The following is a 19,169-nucleotide window of genomic DNA, read 5'->3' as shown; positions in this document are numbered from 1 at the left end:
CCATCAAAACTGGAATTTGACAAATGTGACAAGGAATCCTGAACTTTCTTTCCTCTTTCATCTCTTCCTCACTTTGACAAATGTGACAAGGAATCCTGAACTTTCTTTCTTCTTTCATCTCTTCCTCACTTGACTTACCTGGTACTAAAACGCATTAAGCAGGATGATGAATTGAAGGTTGGAACCCAGAGATAGCCAAACCAGCTCTGGACAGGTTGTGCTCTGGTTGTTGTTTGGAGTGTATGTTGTGTGTGTTAGGATGGGGTCAGGGGATGGCGGTATGGGCAGAGACAGAAGGAAAGATGGTCTGCTCTATACCAAAGTTGTTGCTGGCATGGGCATGGCACCAGACCTGCAGCTAGTGTGATCTTTAAAACCACCAGCAAGCTTTGTGCTTTACAGCTTAGACTTTGACATACAAGTTACTCGGATTGACTATGTCACTTCAGAACATCTTTGTGAAATCGTGAGATGGGATCACCTGTTTCCCAGAAAGCACCTGGGACTTGAGCATGTGGAATACCATTTCACCATAGAGCTAGGGCCTCCAGGACTCCACTTCAACTTTTCTTGAAAGTTGGTGCCTTGGAGCTTGGAAGGCATTTAACCACATAAAAGTAGAGAAAGGTAATAAATCAAGCACACAAAGCCTTTTTTACCCGTAACTTTTGACTAGACTAAGTATACACTATTTAAAATATGTTTTCTATGAAAAAGTGAGCTCGGAATTCCACTTGGGACACCAGGAACAGACTTTCTAGCCTGCTAGTCCCAGCTGGTCTCCCTCCAATCCCTGCACCCTTGCCCCAAATTAACATAAAAAACAAAACTCAAAATCTAGGAAGAAGCTAGTTCAGAGCCCAAAGCAGTACGCTCCTTTAGCAGGGACTCCTGGGGACCTGGTTTTGGGGGGAAATGGGATCTACGGGAGCTCTCGGGTAGGAGCAGAACTGACACTGAAAATGTTTCTTCTATGCGGTGGGCAGAAACACAGCTCAAGACTTACCAGCAAGGAAGGCAGGGGTGGTTGGCATTTGGGATGTCTTCCCTAGACAGAGTTCATCAAGAACCTGCCTAAGAAATAATAGATAGGATGGCAGGTTTAACTGACATTTCTTGGGACAAGCTGAAATCACATATATACACATTCCTTCCTGCCCTTGGGCCTTGAATGAGTTATTAAAAACAAAAACTACACAGAGTGAAATGGATGACATGGAAAGCCACTCTAGTATTTATTTCCCAAGTTAACGTTACTAGAAGTTGACTATGAACAAGCTGTTATTTCAGCGGGTTCTAAGCTTTCAATAGAACGACTTTTGCATGCGGTTCAATGGTAGGCTTCCTCTCTGTAACAGCCTATCCGTTTTTTGGGAGTGCAGTTAGGGCAGATAGTCTGAAGGGCAAAAAAGCAAGGCCTTTGTGCAATCAAAAAGTTTTTAAAAAGGCTGAAAATTCCTCAGAAACAGAATGCTTCTTAAATATGTGCTTCTTTTAAAAAATGAGAATCAAGTCTCTTACATGTAACTTAGGAATTAATAGGGCGTCTTTAAGGGCAGTGGCATGCAGTCTGGTCACACTGCTCTCAGAATCCTTAAAACGGCATTAGCAGTTGGTTAAATGGAGGCATCTTTCCCAAGTGGTTAGTCCTGAGAAATGTGTACTCATTCTGCATTCACTGATGGAAGCAGGTTTTATTAAGGAAAAAAAAAAGACTTGCCTGTAAGATTTTAGGAATGGTTTTTCCAGTCTCATGACGTCGCACTGGTTAAGAACCACAAGCCAAAACCCCTTTCCCAAACTCACCCTCACCTCATATATATTCCCTTCTTCTACAAACAAATCCACAGGCTATCGAAAACAGACTATTAAGGATGTCAGGAAAGCTTCCTCTATTCTATTAATTTTTACCTTTATTCCAAGGCTCCTGATTTCAAGGGAATCTTTCCAAGAGAGAACTCATTAAGAAAAGTGGCGTAAGTTAAGTATATCAGAACTCTTAGAGAAAAGGAAAACAACACATTGTGATTTGAAATATCCATCACACACATTAACTTTATGAAATGAATGCCATTTCAATCTGTTTATTGAACATATTAGATCTTTATTATTAAAGCCAGATAATTTGGCCAAGTAAATTCCATAGTTTTGTGGAAAATCTAAATATATTACTGGCTCAAGTTCATTGAGAAATTTTCACATAGGCATGTGAAAATTTGCCTTTTTTGAAAGGCCAAATCTTGCCATCAATAATTTAAACAAAGATTTAAAATACAACCTGGCATTCAATTTAATCTCCTTACTATTGTTCACTGACTTCTAATAATTAATAGAATAAAGACAAACATGGAAAGCAAAAATTTCTAGTCTGGTTTAAAAAAGAAATTCAAGCAATTTGAATCAGCTTTGCCAACAGTCCAGAGAAACAGTCTGTTTAGGAAGTGGTGTATGTAAATAAATAATCAAAGATGACATTAAAATACAACTTGGTCAACAGGCATTACCTATTTAATAAGTACAATATATACATAGAATTCTCTTGAAAAGCTTCATTTTATACAGAAACATATTTACAAAATGAACAGTGTAATCAAATTAAAGATTATCTGTACAATGCACATATATATATATTTATATATATGAACTTTGGAAGATAAACAAGTTTCATCATCGTAATCAAAATGGACAGCCATATTACATTTTAAAAAAGGATTCCATTCCAGAAGAAAAATACATCTTTAATATACAATTATATTTTTCATTTATTTTCCTGACAATTCTTGATGTTTGGATACTTTTTCAATTATTTTCTCTTGTTCAGCCTTGAAAATTTTTCAGGTTTCTAGTGCCACCAACTGGTGTTAAAAATGAACAATCTTAGTGTCAAAAAAATAATTGTAAAAGATTATTGAAAAATAGGTTACTGGAATCAACATTCAGAAGGCAAATTAACCATATTGAATAACAAAATGATTGATAAAACAAATATTTTCACCAGGGTAGCATATGTAACATTTACAGTATTAACGGTGTGTAATTTGTTTTTTTTCCTTCTACCAGTAAATCTTGGTCTACATTTATATGTAAAAATCTTTAGAAAATAATATACTGCAAAACAAAGTTTGGAAATGCATGTGACAACATGATTAATCTTTACGAACATCAAGTAGGCATAAATTTAATAATTTACTAAAATGGCAAAAATCCAATGCCATTTTACGGTCTTTGGATTTTTTTTTTCCTTTTTCTTAAGGAACAATTAAATATCAAACTGTGACAAAAGTATGGAAATGTGCGTAACTACCAAGAAAACAGTAATTTGCTCTCAGTGTACCTCAGTAAGGATTCATTTCCCAAAGCTTCATGCCAGAGTGAGATTTCTGGGTCACCCTATGAGCTGCCGAGGCTCAAAGAGCACCCCCTACTTCTTCCCATATAGTTTTACTAGATCATAAGCTCCCTGAGGACAGAAACTGCTGTCTGGCCTGACACTAATTCACTAATATAATCACAATACCCAGTATGGTGCCTGGCAATTGGTTTCAATAAATGTGTTTATTAAATGAATAGATAACATTTTGGTAGCCTGATAAAATTTAATTTCAAGATAAAATCGCTTTTAAATGGTTATGGAAATAGAAAGCTACAAAGAAAACACCAAAGTTCAAACTCATTCTGGCCCCACACGATTTCAATCTTTAAAACGTAACAGGCTAAAGTTTGAAGTGGTATGAGAAAAATGGGAGTCACAGTAAGTATTCACTTTAAAATTGAAACCTTGTGAAGTGTATACGTATATACACAGAAAAAAATCATTTCCTGCTCAAAGAAACCAAAATAGTGCTAACTAACCACAACGGCCTTTGAGGTGTATAATTTATAATGAACATGTAGAACAATTTCCCCCCAGATCTCAGGTTTATCCAGACCATTTTTCTTTTCCACACACCCCATTCTTCTCTCCATATATTCAATATAGTAAGGGTAAAAGGCCCTCTAAATCCTTACATCAGGAGCTGTTTGTGAATCAGTACAGGGATAGAAATATGTAGATTTTTGTACATTATTTTGCTCAGGTCCATATAAAAAAATGATACCGTAGAAAATAAAGAACAAAAGGAAAATAAATAATTTTCTTCAAAAGTTTTTCATAGTTTCTTACATTTTGGAGGGGGAAAAGTATGTCAAAATATGGTTTATAATAGCTTTCTTCTAAAATTATTCTACAATTAAACTTCTCCAAATGAATGGTGGCACAAATGTCAATATTGGAATGTTTCGATTTTATATGTACTAAATGTATATATATTTTAAAAGGGTATAGACATAGGATACTATAGATCTGATCACTATTTTGTCTCCATTAACACATTTTGTGTCTCAGAAGAAAAAAACAAATGGTGTAGTGTATTAATCTATATCATGTAAGAAGCTGTAAACAGTTAGTTGGCTACTCTCAATAGTCTTTAGGAGAATGTCTAGAAACAAATAGGAAAATAATTCAGATTTGATTGCACTTACACCCTCTTATTTTTCTTTATTTTGATAAATTACTATTGGTAAAAAGAACAAGACAGATTATGGTAAGACAAATACTTTTTACAGCTATTTTTAAAATAAAACGTTTTTAAACTTATATTGCCATTTTGAAGTAAAAAGATTTTGTTTTTGGATGATAAGATGTAACTCAATACATAGAAAAAAAATAAGATACTACACTGAATCGTCTAATCCTTAGAGTAAATGATCTTTCTAAACAATGATGATAAAAAATGTTAAATTAAAACACATTAAGGGGATAGTGTTACCATGAGCCCAGCTTGAGAGCCACACAGTTCTTTAAAGGCTTTTAATCCATCATCCCAAAGCTTACTTAAGGGCAAAAAGTATGCAAAAATCCCAAACAGAAATGAGGCTTGATGAAACATCTGCATATTAGCCAAGGTCTCCTATCATAGAAATGACCTAAGTGTAACGAAATGTGAAAAACGACACAGAGAAATTTTAACAGGTGAGAAACTGTAAGAAGTGAGAAAAAATTCAAGACATACAAGTACTGATACTATGACTGGCAACATTTAACTATTTTAAATAAATATTGTAAAAATCCAATAGGACACATAAATTTGGTTCTAAAATTTCTTTGGTTACAGAAATGTGATTACTTTGTAGTTTAAATAATAATGGAAACACATCATATTTGGGAACTGTACGATCACTCCACTATAATATGTATCAATAGTAAAGAATGGGTACTTAATTGTACTAGCTAACAGTGCCATATACTGCTTTCTCTTGGGAACTGGTTCTTCATAAATATCTTCAACATTTATTTTTACATTTGATGTTAGTAAAACGAGAGTATTTCAGTTTCAAAGAATTCATTATTCATCTCTGTTTTAATAACTAATCCATTTCATGTTTTAAAATATTATTTTATGTAAATGAAGATTAAAAAACTCAACTATTAATGTAAACAATTTGAATCAGAAAAAAAAATGTACCTTGCACAAATAAGGAAACCTGACACCAGCACACAATGCCTGATCATTGCTAGTTACCACGAGCTAGCTTTCCAATGAGCTTCCATTAAAATTAAAAGATTTAAGGATCACTGGCATCCCCGTAAAAGACAACCAAATGTTACATTGGAATGTCAAAACAAAAATTTTTATTACTTCTTTTGTTCTCTTTAAGTTGGAGAAATAGCATATTACTGAATGATTAATGAATGATATGTCTTTTCATGTATAATTTTTAAAAACTGAATCATCTTTGACATTATATATTTTAAAATGAAGAAACACGGAGAAGGGGTTTTCAACAGCCCTTGTTAATGTTTAGCACTTCATATGACTATTAGCAAGTTAAATTAGATTGTTTTGGTTCAATGACAGGCTGTGGCCATACAAAAACAAATTTCATCAAGTTTACATTCTTATAGTATACACAGCAATGCATTCCTATTGTAAAAGGGTACTTTTTTATACTGATGAAACAGAACAAATTTTTTACGGTTTGACACACAACGCAGGGAAATGTTTCCTACAATCCTGGGCAGTGGCACCTGCCCAGCCCCTTGTGTGGTTTCTGTCTCTGCTGAGCAACAGTTTGGTGTTAGGGTTTCTTCATCCTCTGTTCTAGTTCATGCTGGTGTTTAATAAGACGTTCTATTTCTGTTCCAAGTGTTTGTAGATTTTCCTTTAACCATTGTAAACAGAACAAAAAGAAAAAAGAACTATTAAGTACAATATATAAAAAAAATTCAGTTTGAATTATTTTTGCCTAAACCTCAAAGCTGAAAGAGTGATGACTAGTCTTAAATGCTGACGAGATAAATTAGGCATACAGCTGTTTTCAGTAGTAGTCCTATACATTTCAGAGTTACACTTAAATTTTTTTACTGAAGCTACAGCAAATTTTATTCCATGAAATTATTACTAGACTTAAAAAATATTTTTAAAATCCATTACTATCAAGACTCAAACACAGCTCAAATAGAATAGTTGGGTCAGGTAATAGCTGTAAAAAATAAAACAAAGCTAGAAAATACATTAGATAGCAAATGCCTCAATCTTAAAAATGTCTCAGTAATCACCTTTAACTAATTATAATAGGTGCCAAAGGGCACCCATTACAAAGTAAACAACTCATCTTAGTGTCTAACCAATAGGTAAACTGATTTTTTGCTATTTCTTTCTTTCATTGCTAGTTTTAAAAATCGTACTTTTCAAAAAGAGAAGAACACAAAAATGGTATCTCTGGGTAAAACGGTTATCATGCATTACAGAAACAATCCAGCTGTGTACTAGATGAAGCTATGAAAGATGCACCGCTTTGCCATGTTTACTGGTTGGTTAAGTGAATGAGAAATATAGATACCTTCAAAGTAATATTTTTTAGTAACGTATCCTCCAAAACAGCCTGTAATTTTCGGTTGATCTCCAGAGAGAGTTCCAATGTTAGTCCACTATCAGCTGGATGGGATGTGTATAAAGATGCCATGATGCCACCCCGTCTACTTAAATGGACTTTGTTAAAATCAGATGCCTCCGAAGAAAGTGTGCCTGATTCTTCCCGTAAAATGTAACTCTGAATTATTCTGCAAAATAAAACACTATCAGTTATGTCCCTGCAGAATTAAAAATGGAATCTGCAAAGGCAACTAATCATAGCATAAAGATGATCAGCATAGATACCTAGCAAGTTAATAACAGAACTGTATTAGAAAATAAAGGAATTCTCCTTATTCAAATGATTTCTTAAATGATCCTTTTTGTTCGAGCATGGTATTTACATTAAAGATATATAAACACTGCTTTTCTATTCCTTTCCTTATTACTTTAATAAAAATATTTGAGGAATTTCTTTATTGCTCCAATTTCAGTTAATATTTTCAATTTTCCTGTTATTAAACTTAGAGCTGTGTTTTCTTCTTTTTCTTTCAAAAGTCATGGATCAACTTTTCCCTAAGTCTAAAATTATTTCAAAATAAAAATTAAAACGTCATGGGTCAAGACCACAATATTGAAAAAACCTCTTAAATGAATATGGTATTTGTGAGAGGAATTTGACCCAGCACAGGCTCTGGACTGCCAGAGCTGGGTTGGCATTTCCAGCTCTTGGTCTGTGACCTACAGGATGACTTGAGATTCTGGAACATTTGGTAATTTGACCTGACTCCCGCTAACTTATCTGCCAAATTAGAGAACTCATTCTCTCCCTGAGTAGATGCAAGAAATCAATGAGATATTGCTAAGTTACAGGCACAGAGCCTTGTACTTGGTAGGTGCCCAATATATTATCCTACTATGTTCTACCATACAGGAGGATAATCCACAACCCCATATATATATCTCTTAGAACCACAGTCATGAAAATAAAAAGCTTTTTTTAAGTCCAAAGTTACTTTAGTATCTTAAAAAAATTAATGTCTGCTGAACTCTGTATCACCTTAAAGGAAAGAGCTGTATTTTCTTTCATCTCTGTATTCCTAAACCTAGAACATAATAAGTGATCAGTGAAAGATGGGGAACTAAACAACTATAATTAAGAATTATTTTTTGAAAGATAAGACCCTTGAGATGATTACTTTGAAAACAGTAACTTTACCATCTGAAAAATGGCACTTAGAACGCAGATTACATTACTATAATAAGACATACTTAGTTTTTTTCCTAATTTCTTCCACCAATTGTTTGATGTGATCCTCCATAAATTCTATCTTTTCATTTTTCCGGGCATGTGCTTTTTGCAGCCTTACTATCCTCTCAATCAACATGGCCTTGTCTACTTCTGGAAAGTTATCCACAGCTCCTGATGACCCAGTGTTTTCCGGAGATCGATCTTCTACACTGCTTCGAGCATTAATGGACCCTAAAGACAAAACAAAACAAAACAAAACAAAAATTAGATATTGTACTTGGTCTAGAGTTATATCTAATCTCTTAGCATTTCTTCCAGTAATATTAATATTTTCCAATAGTCACGCTAACAGAGTTGGGCACAGAACAAATTATACCTGGCCTGAGTTCTTATTTCTGAATACACTGAAGACAGACATATAAAAAGTTCCACTATGTCTCTCAGAAACAGGATGAGGAAGTGGCAACAGAGAAATAAACTCAAGAAAAAGTCAGAAATAACAAGTCTGAAGTAACACCAAAATTAAACCGAGAGAAAGAGACAGATAGAGAAGACAGAATATAAACAGTGGCCAGTCTCTCAGAAGCCAGTCTCCCTCAGTTCAAACCTCACTCCTCCAGTTTCTAGCTGTGTGACTTTGGACAAGTTATTTCACTCTCTGTGCCTTGGTCACTTCATCTTAAAATGGGAACAATAACATTATTTACTTCACAGGATTATTACCCTCATTTAAATGAGTTAATATGTGTGAAGTGTTTAGAACAAAGCATATAGTAAGCACTAAGTAAATGTTACCTATTATTTTTATCAACATCAATTGAAAATAATTTTTGATCCTCTTTACTGTACAAAGATAGGGGTTTTTTTCACCCTATGTTGTAGATTTAAGACAAGTAATATATCTTATCTAAGGTCACACACTAATAAATGGCAGAGCTAGGATTTAAATACCTTTGTGAAATTTCAGACCCATGTTTTTTTTTACTACACAACTCTCCCACTATTGTAATAGTTGATGAAATTTTATCCCCTAATATGCAACTCCCAGGAGGCAGTGTAGTGTAGTGGCATGCAAGGACTCTAGAATCTGAGAGTTCGGTCGCTATGGATCTTGGGCAAGTCAGGGAAACACTCTGTATCTTAGTTTCCGTATCTGTATAATGGGAATTATAATACTTCACATAACTTCTGCAAAGTCAATGATATGTTTAAAGCATTTAGCATGGTTCCTGGCATCCCCAAAATGAATACACTGATATTTTGTTAATTATCATTTTCATAATGTTATCAATCATAATTGTATAAACTCTTCATTTCTGCTTTAGATCATAGCCATATTTACCATGAGAAAAGCTAATAGATTAAAAAACACATATGTGTAGATACATAAAAATATGATATATACTTAGTTCTCAGATGTTAAAAGTAATATAAAAGTAAAAGAAAGAAGGACCACTACAGCAAATCTTTATGTATGGAGGGGTACAAATCTGAATTTAAAAACCAAAGAGGAAATTGTTGCACAGAATAAAGGAGAAGAAGGTAAAAGAAAAGAGGTAAGGGAAATAGATGATGTAGAATCACATGACAAACCTGAAAGTCTGGGCAATGATTAGAACTAAAAACATTTAAATGGAAACATTTTTTACATTATTTACAGCTACCACCTTTAAAATTAAAAATGAAAGAAAAGCGTATCAGTACCTTTCAAAACAAAAATGCGATTTTTTATAATCAATCACTAAATAACAACTAAAACCATTATTTTTTACCTGATGAACTAGAACGACTTCCCATGCTGCTGACTTCTTTATCATAGTTTCCATTCTCCACTTGATCTAATTTTCTTCGTGCTGTAAGAAAGAAACGATTCCTTGTGCCAATATCATGACCATTTGCCCCCACTATCTCTGATTTTAATTGCTAAAATCACTTAGGCCAAAATGGAAGAAACAGCAACAGAAATTGCTTGAATACATAATTTAGGCAGGAGGGCTACAGCTGTCATTCATATAAAATGACATCTAGAAAAGTACAGGCCAAATACAAAATAATAGAAACAATAGTATGATAACAACTGATACTGGTATCACTTAGGTACACTGAGGATAATTTTTGGAGTCCTGAAAGTTGTAGAAAAGCACCAGGAATTTCCTCCCAATTTCCCTTCAATTATATCTATAACAACAAATTGAATTCTTATGGCAAATACCTGTATATATTAAGTAAAGGCTAAGTCTCTTTTATTACTATATTTCATCCTATTCTGACACAAATAAAGCAGAGGGGAATAGTAGAGAATAAGAAGTCAGAATACATATCTATTCATCTTTGTATCCAAGCATGTAGCACAGACTCTCAATAATTGTATGAATTTTTAAATTTAAGATATCTGGGTTTCAATTCTGGCTGTTAATCATCGTTTGGTTAATTTATAACCTTTCTGGGTCTCAGTTTCCTATAATATGAAGGGTTAGGTCTCAATGATCTCTAAGTTAGATGTATACAAGTTGGAGTGTAGATATTGTGCTACACAAAACAATTCTTAGACATGGGTAGGGAGAAAATATTAGAACTTCTATTTCTATTTAATCTGATCTTTTAAAATTTCTATTTTTCTTATGTTCTCTAAGAATATTTTATACATAAAATATACACTAATACATGTTTAAAATTTATAAATAAAAATAAAATCGGAGAACAAATGCTTACATACTTTTTACTAATAGAAGTATGTGATCAAAGAAGTTTAAACACTACTGCCCTAAGATACTTTTCCAATTCTCACATTTTGTGGTTCTGTGAATAAATGCTACAGACAACTCATGTAACTGTAAGAAGTTTAGCAATTTGGTTTATGAATATTAATACATTAAAAGGAATATACGGCTCCAATCAATGTGGTAGAAGCTGGGGTAAAATATATTTTTTCTATAAATTCTAACGATCAAAAGGAACAAAAAGCATTCAAGGTCTAAGTGTGGAAGAATTTCATACCTTGCTGAAGTTGTTTGGTAAGATCTTTGACACTAGAGGCGAGCTTACGTCTTTGAGTTACTAATTCATCTTTTAATTCTTCGACCTGGGTATTCAATGCTATAACTTCTGTTTGTTTACAAGTAAGTTCTGCTTGCAGAGCTTCAACTTCCTCTTTTCGCAGTTCTTCCTCTTTTAACAATCGATTTTCCTGAATATTAAATAAAACAAAAAAACACCGATTTTAATAGGTGACTGTATGTTTCCATTATTTCTCACTTTTTAAAGCATTAAAAACATCAAGAATCCTTGATAGTAGATTCTTCTATCATCACTCTTTACTAGGCTTTGTTTCCTGAGCTCCTCAAATTCTTCATATAGCAATGCAACGGGATACGTTAATATGTTTGCCATCTATACATGCAAAGCAACATGTGATATAGATCTCCGTATTTTTATAAGTTGAAGGCACTCTCATAAGTTGGAAATATTAAACCATTTTTTTAACTACAAAAAAATATAAACATTTAAAGTACTTTAAAAAATATATATATATATATACACATATACATATATATAATTCCAGTTAGGAATGACAAAAAGCCTGGTTTTCTTATTTTCAAACATGAACTATTTCTTCATAACCATTTTAGGGAAAAATTTTATTATAAATTACATAAGTTGAAAGGAAAAACTGACACTTCTCACAGCATTTGAAATGACAAGAGCCAGTGCCAATAAAAAAGAGCTTAGATCAACTACCACTAGATTTATGCTTTTTAGGGAAATTTAATCTGAGCTTCTTGCTTCGTTGCTTTAAATGTTAAATTTACATTTATTTATACTTACCAAATTAGTATTTGTCTGTTTCATTTGTTCACATTGGCTTTGTAATTGACTTTCACTACAGGAAAGTTTATCACACTGTGACTGTAAAGAATTGGATTCAGACTGAAGTTGTGCATTCTTACTAGTGAGCTTTTCTGTGAACAGCAGTAGCTCAGATTCTCTTTTCCTACTGCCTTCGATGTCTTTTTGTAGGTCATTAATCAAACAATTAAGATTTTCCACTTCTTCCTTCAAATTTTCAATTTCTTGTTTACCTCTAAAAAACAAAGTTTATATTGAAGAAAAAAAATTAAACCACTAAAAGACATTCAATTAATGGTTTGGGAATTTTCATTGAATGAAATGCTTTATAAAGGTACTTTTATTCATTCATCTAAACATTTATGACTAATATATGCTAGGAACTAAGAGCTAGGAATGTAAGTGAGCAAGATGGATACAGCCTGCTTCAGAGCTTTCAGTCAAGTAGGCACATTATATGTGTGATAAAACATTTTTGATGATGACAGTGCAGAGCAGGTCACCTAACCCAGTGTAAGTGATGCTTGAACTAATACTTAAAGTAAGGGTTAGCAAACTTTTCCTGTAAAAGGCCCAGATAGTAAACAATTTAGGCCTTTTGGGGCATATGGCCTTTGTTGCAACTGGTCAGCTCTGCCATTGTTGTGTGCAAGTAGCCGTAGACAATACATAAAGGAATGCGTGTGGCTGAGTTTCAGAAAGTTTTTATTTACCAAAAGAGGCAGGCAGTGGGCTGGATTTGGCTTATAGGCCATAGTTTGCTAATTCCTAACCCAAAGGTAAAGTAGGACTAAGTCAGAGAACAAAATACGTTCCAGGTAGAGGATATAATATGTGCTAAAGCTGGGAAGGGAACAAGAGAATAACTCTTGTTGGTCCTAACAAACAAATGCGCAATATTGATGAAGATAAGGGCTGCACTATATCCCTTGCACGTAATACAGGGCGTGGCACATAGGAGACAATCAATCAACATTTGTTAACCAAGTATTGCTAGAACACAAGAGCGAAAAGGAGAAGGCACACTAATGACCTGCCACACCACGGTAAGGCATCTGAACTTACTAGACAATTCTTGAGGCAATGGAAAATCATTGAAAGGTTTTCAGATTTCCTTTCAAAAAAGATTATGCTAACCACACTGTAGGAAATGGATTAAAAGGGAAGAAAGATAAAAAAAACAAAACCGTTTAGAAGCTGTGGCAGTTTTCCAGAGAGCCTGGATCATGGTAGCAGCAGTGGGAATATAAAAAGTAAATGGACTTGGGAGACATCAAAGAATTGTTAGCATAAATAGTACTTTGTGACTTGTTAGATCAGTAGGGGAAGGAGAAAAGGGCACAGGTGACAGCCAGATTCCTGTGTTGGAAGACCAGGGGGATGCTACACTCACCACTCATCTCAGGAACACAAGAAGAGCACATGTGGATTTATGGGTGGGATGGATGAGTCAGTTTTGGACACATTAAAGTTCGAGGTGGCTTTGATACTTGTGTGTGTGGAGCTCAGCAAAAAAGGCTGAGCTAATGATGTGGAGGTCCTGCAGCAAGCTGTAAGAACAGTTAGGATCACCCAGGGTTATAATAAAGTAAGAACAAAAGAGAGTTTAGGACAGAATGGGAAGGCTGCCAAGGCGACTGAGACAGGAGTGGCCAGCACGTGGGGAGGAACACCAGGAGAGCACGACGAAATGAAGCCAAAGGCATGTCAATGAAGGTGATGGGCTTAGTGATACTAATACGGAAAATTCAAGCAAGGCTTAGTCTGAGGAAGTAGCTGTACTTGATTTCAGGAGGCATTAGCAGTTTTTAATGGAACGTTGAGGTAGAAGCCAGAATGAAGTGGAGAGGAACGGAAGAGCAGAGAAGTGAAGGAATAAAGGATGAGTACAGATGATTCTATACAGATGTTTGGTTGTGAAGGAAAGGAGAAAAGGTAGGAGAAGGTCACAGGAGTTTTGATGTTTTTAAAACATAATAATCTTTAAACGTAGAAAGAAAAAAAGTCAGTAGATAGATAGAACTGAGAGATACGGATAAAGAAGGAATAATCAATAAAGACCCTGAGAAGGCAGGAGAGCATGGGATCCATAACTCAAGTAGAGAACAATTTGATTCAGAGAGAAACAGGAACATTTCTTCTAGAATAGAAGGAAAATAAAGAAGAATGGTTGCAGACGCAGGCAAGTTCATAGGACTGAGACCAAGAGGTTACGAGACCTGTCAACTGATAGCTCCCATTTTTTTCGTGAGGAGGTAATCGCCTGCCAAGAGTAAACAGTAAGGTGAGAACAAAGACTAGAAATGTGAAGAAAGCAGTAAGGTCTGGAATAGATGCTAAGACGACGGGGGAAGAAGGCTCTGGCTAAGGACATATGGTAGGTTTAGAGGTACTAATATTCCCATTTGAGGGGGCTAACTATGAGTTTGCAGCAGCATCACTCTGGATAACGGTGAGGATTTCTTTAGCAACACTCAGCAGCTTGGGTATCAGTGTGGTATGAAAAGTATTTGGATTCAACCTGAATCCACACCCTGCCAGGTAACGTCACGAGGAGAGTTTAACTAAATGGTTTTATAAAAAGCCAAGGAATAATTTCAGCTCCTGACCTTAAGCAACATACATGCAAAGACATAAATACATATCTATCTTTTAGAAGAAAAAGTACCCTGCTTAAGTAACAGAATTTGAAAGCTAAGGAATGGATAAAGAAACTAACATCCACTCTGTCTCATAAATTGCTACTGCCAATGTTTAGGGAATATAAACTTTGATTTTTAGAAGCCATGACGGGAACTTGAAAGATAATCCAAAAAAGTTCAAATGAAGACAGGAATTTAAACATTTTTAGCTGGTAAAATTATTCTTATTGAGTGCAATAATTGCATTTAAAAATAGAAACCTGCGATAGAATTAAAAAGCCTGTTAATTAGCACGAACAAAAGTTGCTCGTTTTCTACCTTTGATGCTGCTCCTGCATCTGATCTGCAATTTTCACTTTGTCCAATAAATTCTGAATTTCAGCTTTTTGGCGATTAATAATTTCCTTATACTTTGATAATTCATCTTCTGTTCTTAATCGTTCATCTTCTAGACATTTCACCTATCACATAAACACAAGCAAGTAAACTGCCAACAGTATTTTCTTGTTCCTTATTAAGCATGTCAGACAGTGGTTATACATTAAGAATCTAGGCTGAATTCTGAACCATTAATTAATGTGAAGAAAACATAATGGGAAGCTAACAGTCCTGGGTTTCAGTCTCAGATTTCTCCTCATTTAGTCACGGGAGTTTTAGTATGTCATTTTATTTTTGCTGAATCTCCATTTCCTCATCTGAAAAGACAATACACCTTCCCTACCTACTTCAAAGAATGGCATGGAGAACATACAGAAGGGTCCATGGAAAACACTTTGAAAATTATTAAGTGATTGAAAACTCAAGGTAGTTACTTAAAAGCCTATTTCTACATCAATGAATGTAGAATCAATGATATACAATGTTTCACAGTCATATTAAAAGGAATACTATTCTTACAATAAAGACTGGAAATAATTTAATAGCTCGTTAGAAATTAAAACTGAATACATGACTATTAAATATACCCAGAAGGAATATAGAGTCTTTCTATTTTCTGACACAATTCTAAAACCCAACTATCCTTCCACTTCATTTGCTGATTAAGACGGCCTATGGATCAGAGGCCCAAGGACAAAGTATAGATACAGCAAATGTGGTATAAAACAGAAATGTTTGGCAAACACTTCAAAGGGACTGAAGTGGAAGACATTTTCATTTCAACAAGAGTCAATTTTACTGCTAGGGAATTGATATTCTACTCCTATGAGTTCTTTTATTTTGGAAAATTTCTAAATAAATATCTTTTCCCCAACATTTAAAAAATCAGAATGAGTCCAAAATTAAAAATATTTACCCTTCCTCTTGAGTTATGACTAAAGATTTAATTACCTTTGTTCTCAGTGTCCGTAGCTCATCCATGCCCTCCTTAAATGTCCTCTTCAGATCTTCTAGTTCCTTTATTTTGGCATGATGCATCTTTTAAAAAGTTGAAAAGAAACCAAAGTCATTATGTACTAAACTTATCTAAAATAAATTGCCTACTCCTCCCAAAAGGCCTTAAAAGTAAATGACAGTAAGTACGTGTTATTTCTCCCCTTCTGTCTGACACAATGTAGGATAGACAAATAACAAAACCACTCACCTCTAGCTGGTCAGATTTTTCTTGCATTTGTTTTTCAAGTTCTCCTTTTGTGACTCTGAGCTTGGCATCAAGCTCATTTGATTTAATTTCTTCTGACTCCTAATGGAAAGGAAATGAAAAAAGTATGACTTCATTTTTAGTTTTGAATCTTGAAAAGTGAAGATGGCTTTGGCAGTTAAGTGAGAAATACATAGCTTATGCATCTAAAAATGATGACTACATTGGAAGATTTAAAATATGTCAATTTTGCATGAACAAGAATAGCATACTTAAGATATGTAACATAACAGAGTGGTTTTATTTTTAAGCCATACATTGCCTTGTACTCTTCATTCTTCTGACATTTTCTAGTGTTTTTATTTGGTTAAAAACTTCTCTAATAAGATCTCTACTTAACATAGTAGAGTACTATGGGAAGCTAACAGTCCTGGGTTTCAGTCTCAGATTTCCAAGTACTGTAACATAGGAAATAACCCGTATTTTATTTAACTGCCCTACCAAATACATTCCACACTTCAAATATTACAGATATAAAAAGTTAAGAAACAGGAGTACTTGATATTTGGCATAATTTGTTACTAATCTCTTTGAAAAGTATACCTGATACGTTTTTATCATCTCTTGACAATTTTTTCGTATCTGGTCTGCTTCTTCCTTTGCTTGGGTTAACTTTGTTGTTGTGTCTTTGAGTTTATCTTTGGTTTCCTGCATTGACAAAAAGACAGTGACAAGCTGGGCACAACAATGTGATGAACGGTAAGAACAGTGACGAGAGGGGGAAGTTCTTGTCTCAGCACTGCCACTGAGGGGTCAAGGAACTGAAAGCCATCGAATAGTCAAGTTTGATAGCGTTTTTCAGCAAATCACTAGAATTTACTAACCTGATAAGACAAGAAGAGCAAATATTAAACATTTTGTTGCACACACACATAAAAAGATAATTCTTTGGTTTGTGGCCATGGTATCTATCCAAAAACTGCTTTTTTATAGATTCATACTGCAATTTGGTTTTTGTTCCTAACCACTCTCCTACAACAGCCATTCTGAAGGTTTGCAGGGACTACTCTCTTATCAATTACTTTCTTTTTCTTGTTTCTTATTCTTGACTTTGCTCCAATTCTGACCACTCCCTACTCTGAATATCCTTCTGTTTCCATTACAAGACAGTATACTCCTGTTTTGTCCCTCTTCTTTGTTGCCTTCTCTGTCTCCTTGACTGGCTTTCTACTTCCTGTGGCAATTTTCCAAGATACAGCCCTGCCCTGCAGATCTTTCTCCAAATTCCTTCAGAGTACCATCCAGTCCCATGATTTTGGCTATCAAATGAGAATCATCTCCTCCCAGTAGCCTCCCTTCAGAAAGGGGTAAATGCTGTTATTCCGTCTTCCCATCAATAGAATCCAGGCATCCCTAGATCATAACTGATACACTGGACTGTAGCTTACCTGTTTTCCCCGTTGAGGATACAGCTTCTCGGCAGCACCTACGTCAGTACTTGCCGCATATTAATGGTTCAAGTAGTATTTGTTGAATCAATAAAGGAATACTGATATAAACTTTCCACTCTAGTTAGGGTGGACTTCCCAAATACCGAAGACTCATTTCCCTTTTTTCTTGTTGTTCCTCCACTTGGAATGCCTATCCCTTCATCTCTCGAACCATCTAAACTGCATCTATCCTTCACACACTGCTTCTTATCTGTCATTTCGTACAATTACTTAGTTATGTACTTTCAGTTGCTGGTCTTTTAATAATAATTTAACTTGTATTAAAATTCAGTATCACTTTCAAAATATAAAACACTTGGAGACTTTCAAATATGTATATATATTTTTAATATTACAATATTACTTCTACAAGGGGACAGAGAGAAGGGAACTTTATCTGTTTTTTTCCCCCCAACGTCTGTATCATCACTAAACATAGTCTGGCACATTGTAAGTACTCACTTCATTCACTCAAAAAAATAGCAACTGAGAGATTCCTATATGCCAAAAAAATATTTATTACATAAATAAATAATTGAATAAAAAAAAAGTGCGAATCACATTAAATGTGTTTTGGTTGAGGTATTAACTATGTGCTTCATTTGCTGATTCATTCATTCAGTATTCATTGAGGACCTAATATGTACCAGGCACTGTTCTATGCTCTGGGGAAGCAGTTAGTCTAAGAAAAAAGACAAAATCTCCACTCTCACAAACCTGATATTCTAGTAATGGAGATGTATAGTCAATAAAACGTAAGTAAAATATGTTATATTAAATAATGACAAGCGCTAAGGAGTAAAATAAAGCCATGAGAGAGTTTGGGGAAGGTGATCAAAATTTAGAGAGGGTAGTCAGGGAAAGAAAGTGATACTTGACTTGAAGAAGTGAGCAAGAATTTGCTAAGGGACGGGATATGGTGACTGAGAACTCAAGGATAAATCTAACATTTTTGGCCTGAGCAACTAAAAGGATGAATGCCCATTTGTTGAGAGTTGAAATGGGGAACAGTGCAGGGAAGGGGCACATTACCCACTCAGTTTTTAGACACGCTAAGTTTAAGAGGCGCCTACGGAGTCATCCCAAGATGTCAGATGTCAAGCAGGGCACTTGAATATAGGAATCTGGAATTCTGAGTAAAAGTTCTAATCAGGGAGTAACTAGCATACAGTTTTCTATTACTATGTTTTTTCAAGTTCATTAATCTTGTCTTCTGTTAGTGTCTAATCTTCTGTTAATTTCCATCCAGTGGTATTTTCTGTCTCAGATATTGTATCAGTTTGGCCTTTTTTAGTATCTTCCACGTCTCTCCTTAATACACTCATGCTTTCATCTGTCTTCTCAAATATATGCAGTACATTTTATTAGCTTGTTTTAACATCCTGGTCTACTAATTCATCCATGTCATTTCTGGATTTGTTTCTATTCTACTGATTGATTCTTATTTTCTTCTCATAGGCTTTATTT

The 19,169-nt window shown here is 34.6% G+C and overlaps 1 protein-coding gene across 1 annotated transcript in view; it reads right to left on the bottom strand.

Annotated features, from left to right (window-relative positions):
* Window positions 1-4,617: 4,617 nt before the first annotated feature.
* CCDC186 (coiled-coil domain containing 186) overlaps window positions 4,618-19,169 on the bottom strand; it is a 45,194-nt gene continuing 30,642 nt past the window's right edge. The window contains 10 exon segments of the mRNA XM_033130773.1: window positions 4,618-6,201; window positions 6,883-7,102; window positions 8,166-8,376; window positions 9,918-9,998; window positions 11,143-11,332; window positions 11,971-12,226; window positions 14,952-15,094; window positions 15,963-16,049; window positions 16,216-16,314; window positions 16,816-16,920. Coding sequence (XP_032986664.1) covers window positions 6,118-6,201; window positions 6,883-7,102; window positions 8,166-8,376; window positions 9,918-9,998; window positions 11,143-11,332; window positions 11,971-12,226; window positions 14,952-15,094; window positions 15,963-16,049; window positions 16,216-16,314; window positions 16,816-16,920 — 1,476 coding nt within the window. The 3' untranslated portion in view covers window positions 4,618-6,117.

This window comes from Rhinolophus ferrumequinum, chromosome 16, assembly GCF_004115265.2.
Source record: "Rhinolophus ferrumequinum isolate MPI-CBG mRhiFer1 chromosome 16, mRhiFer1_v1.p, whole genome shotgun sequence".
Taxonomy (NCBI): Eukaryota; Metazoa; Chordata; class Mammalia; order Chiroptera; family Rhinolophidae; genus Rhinolophus; species Rhinolophus ferrumequinum.
Note: the sequence above shows the minus strand (reverse complement) of the source record. Positions and strands in the feature narration are given on the sequence as shown.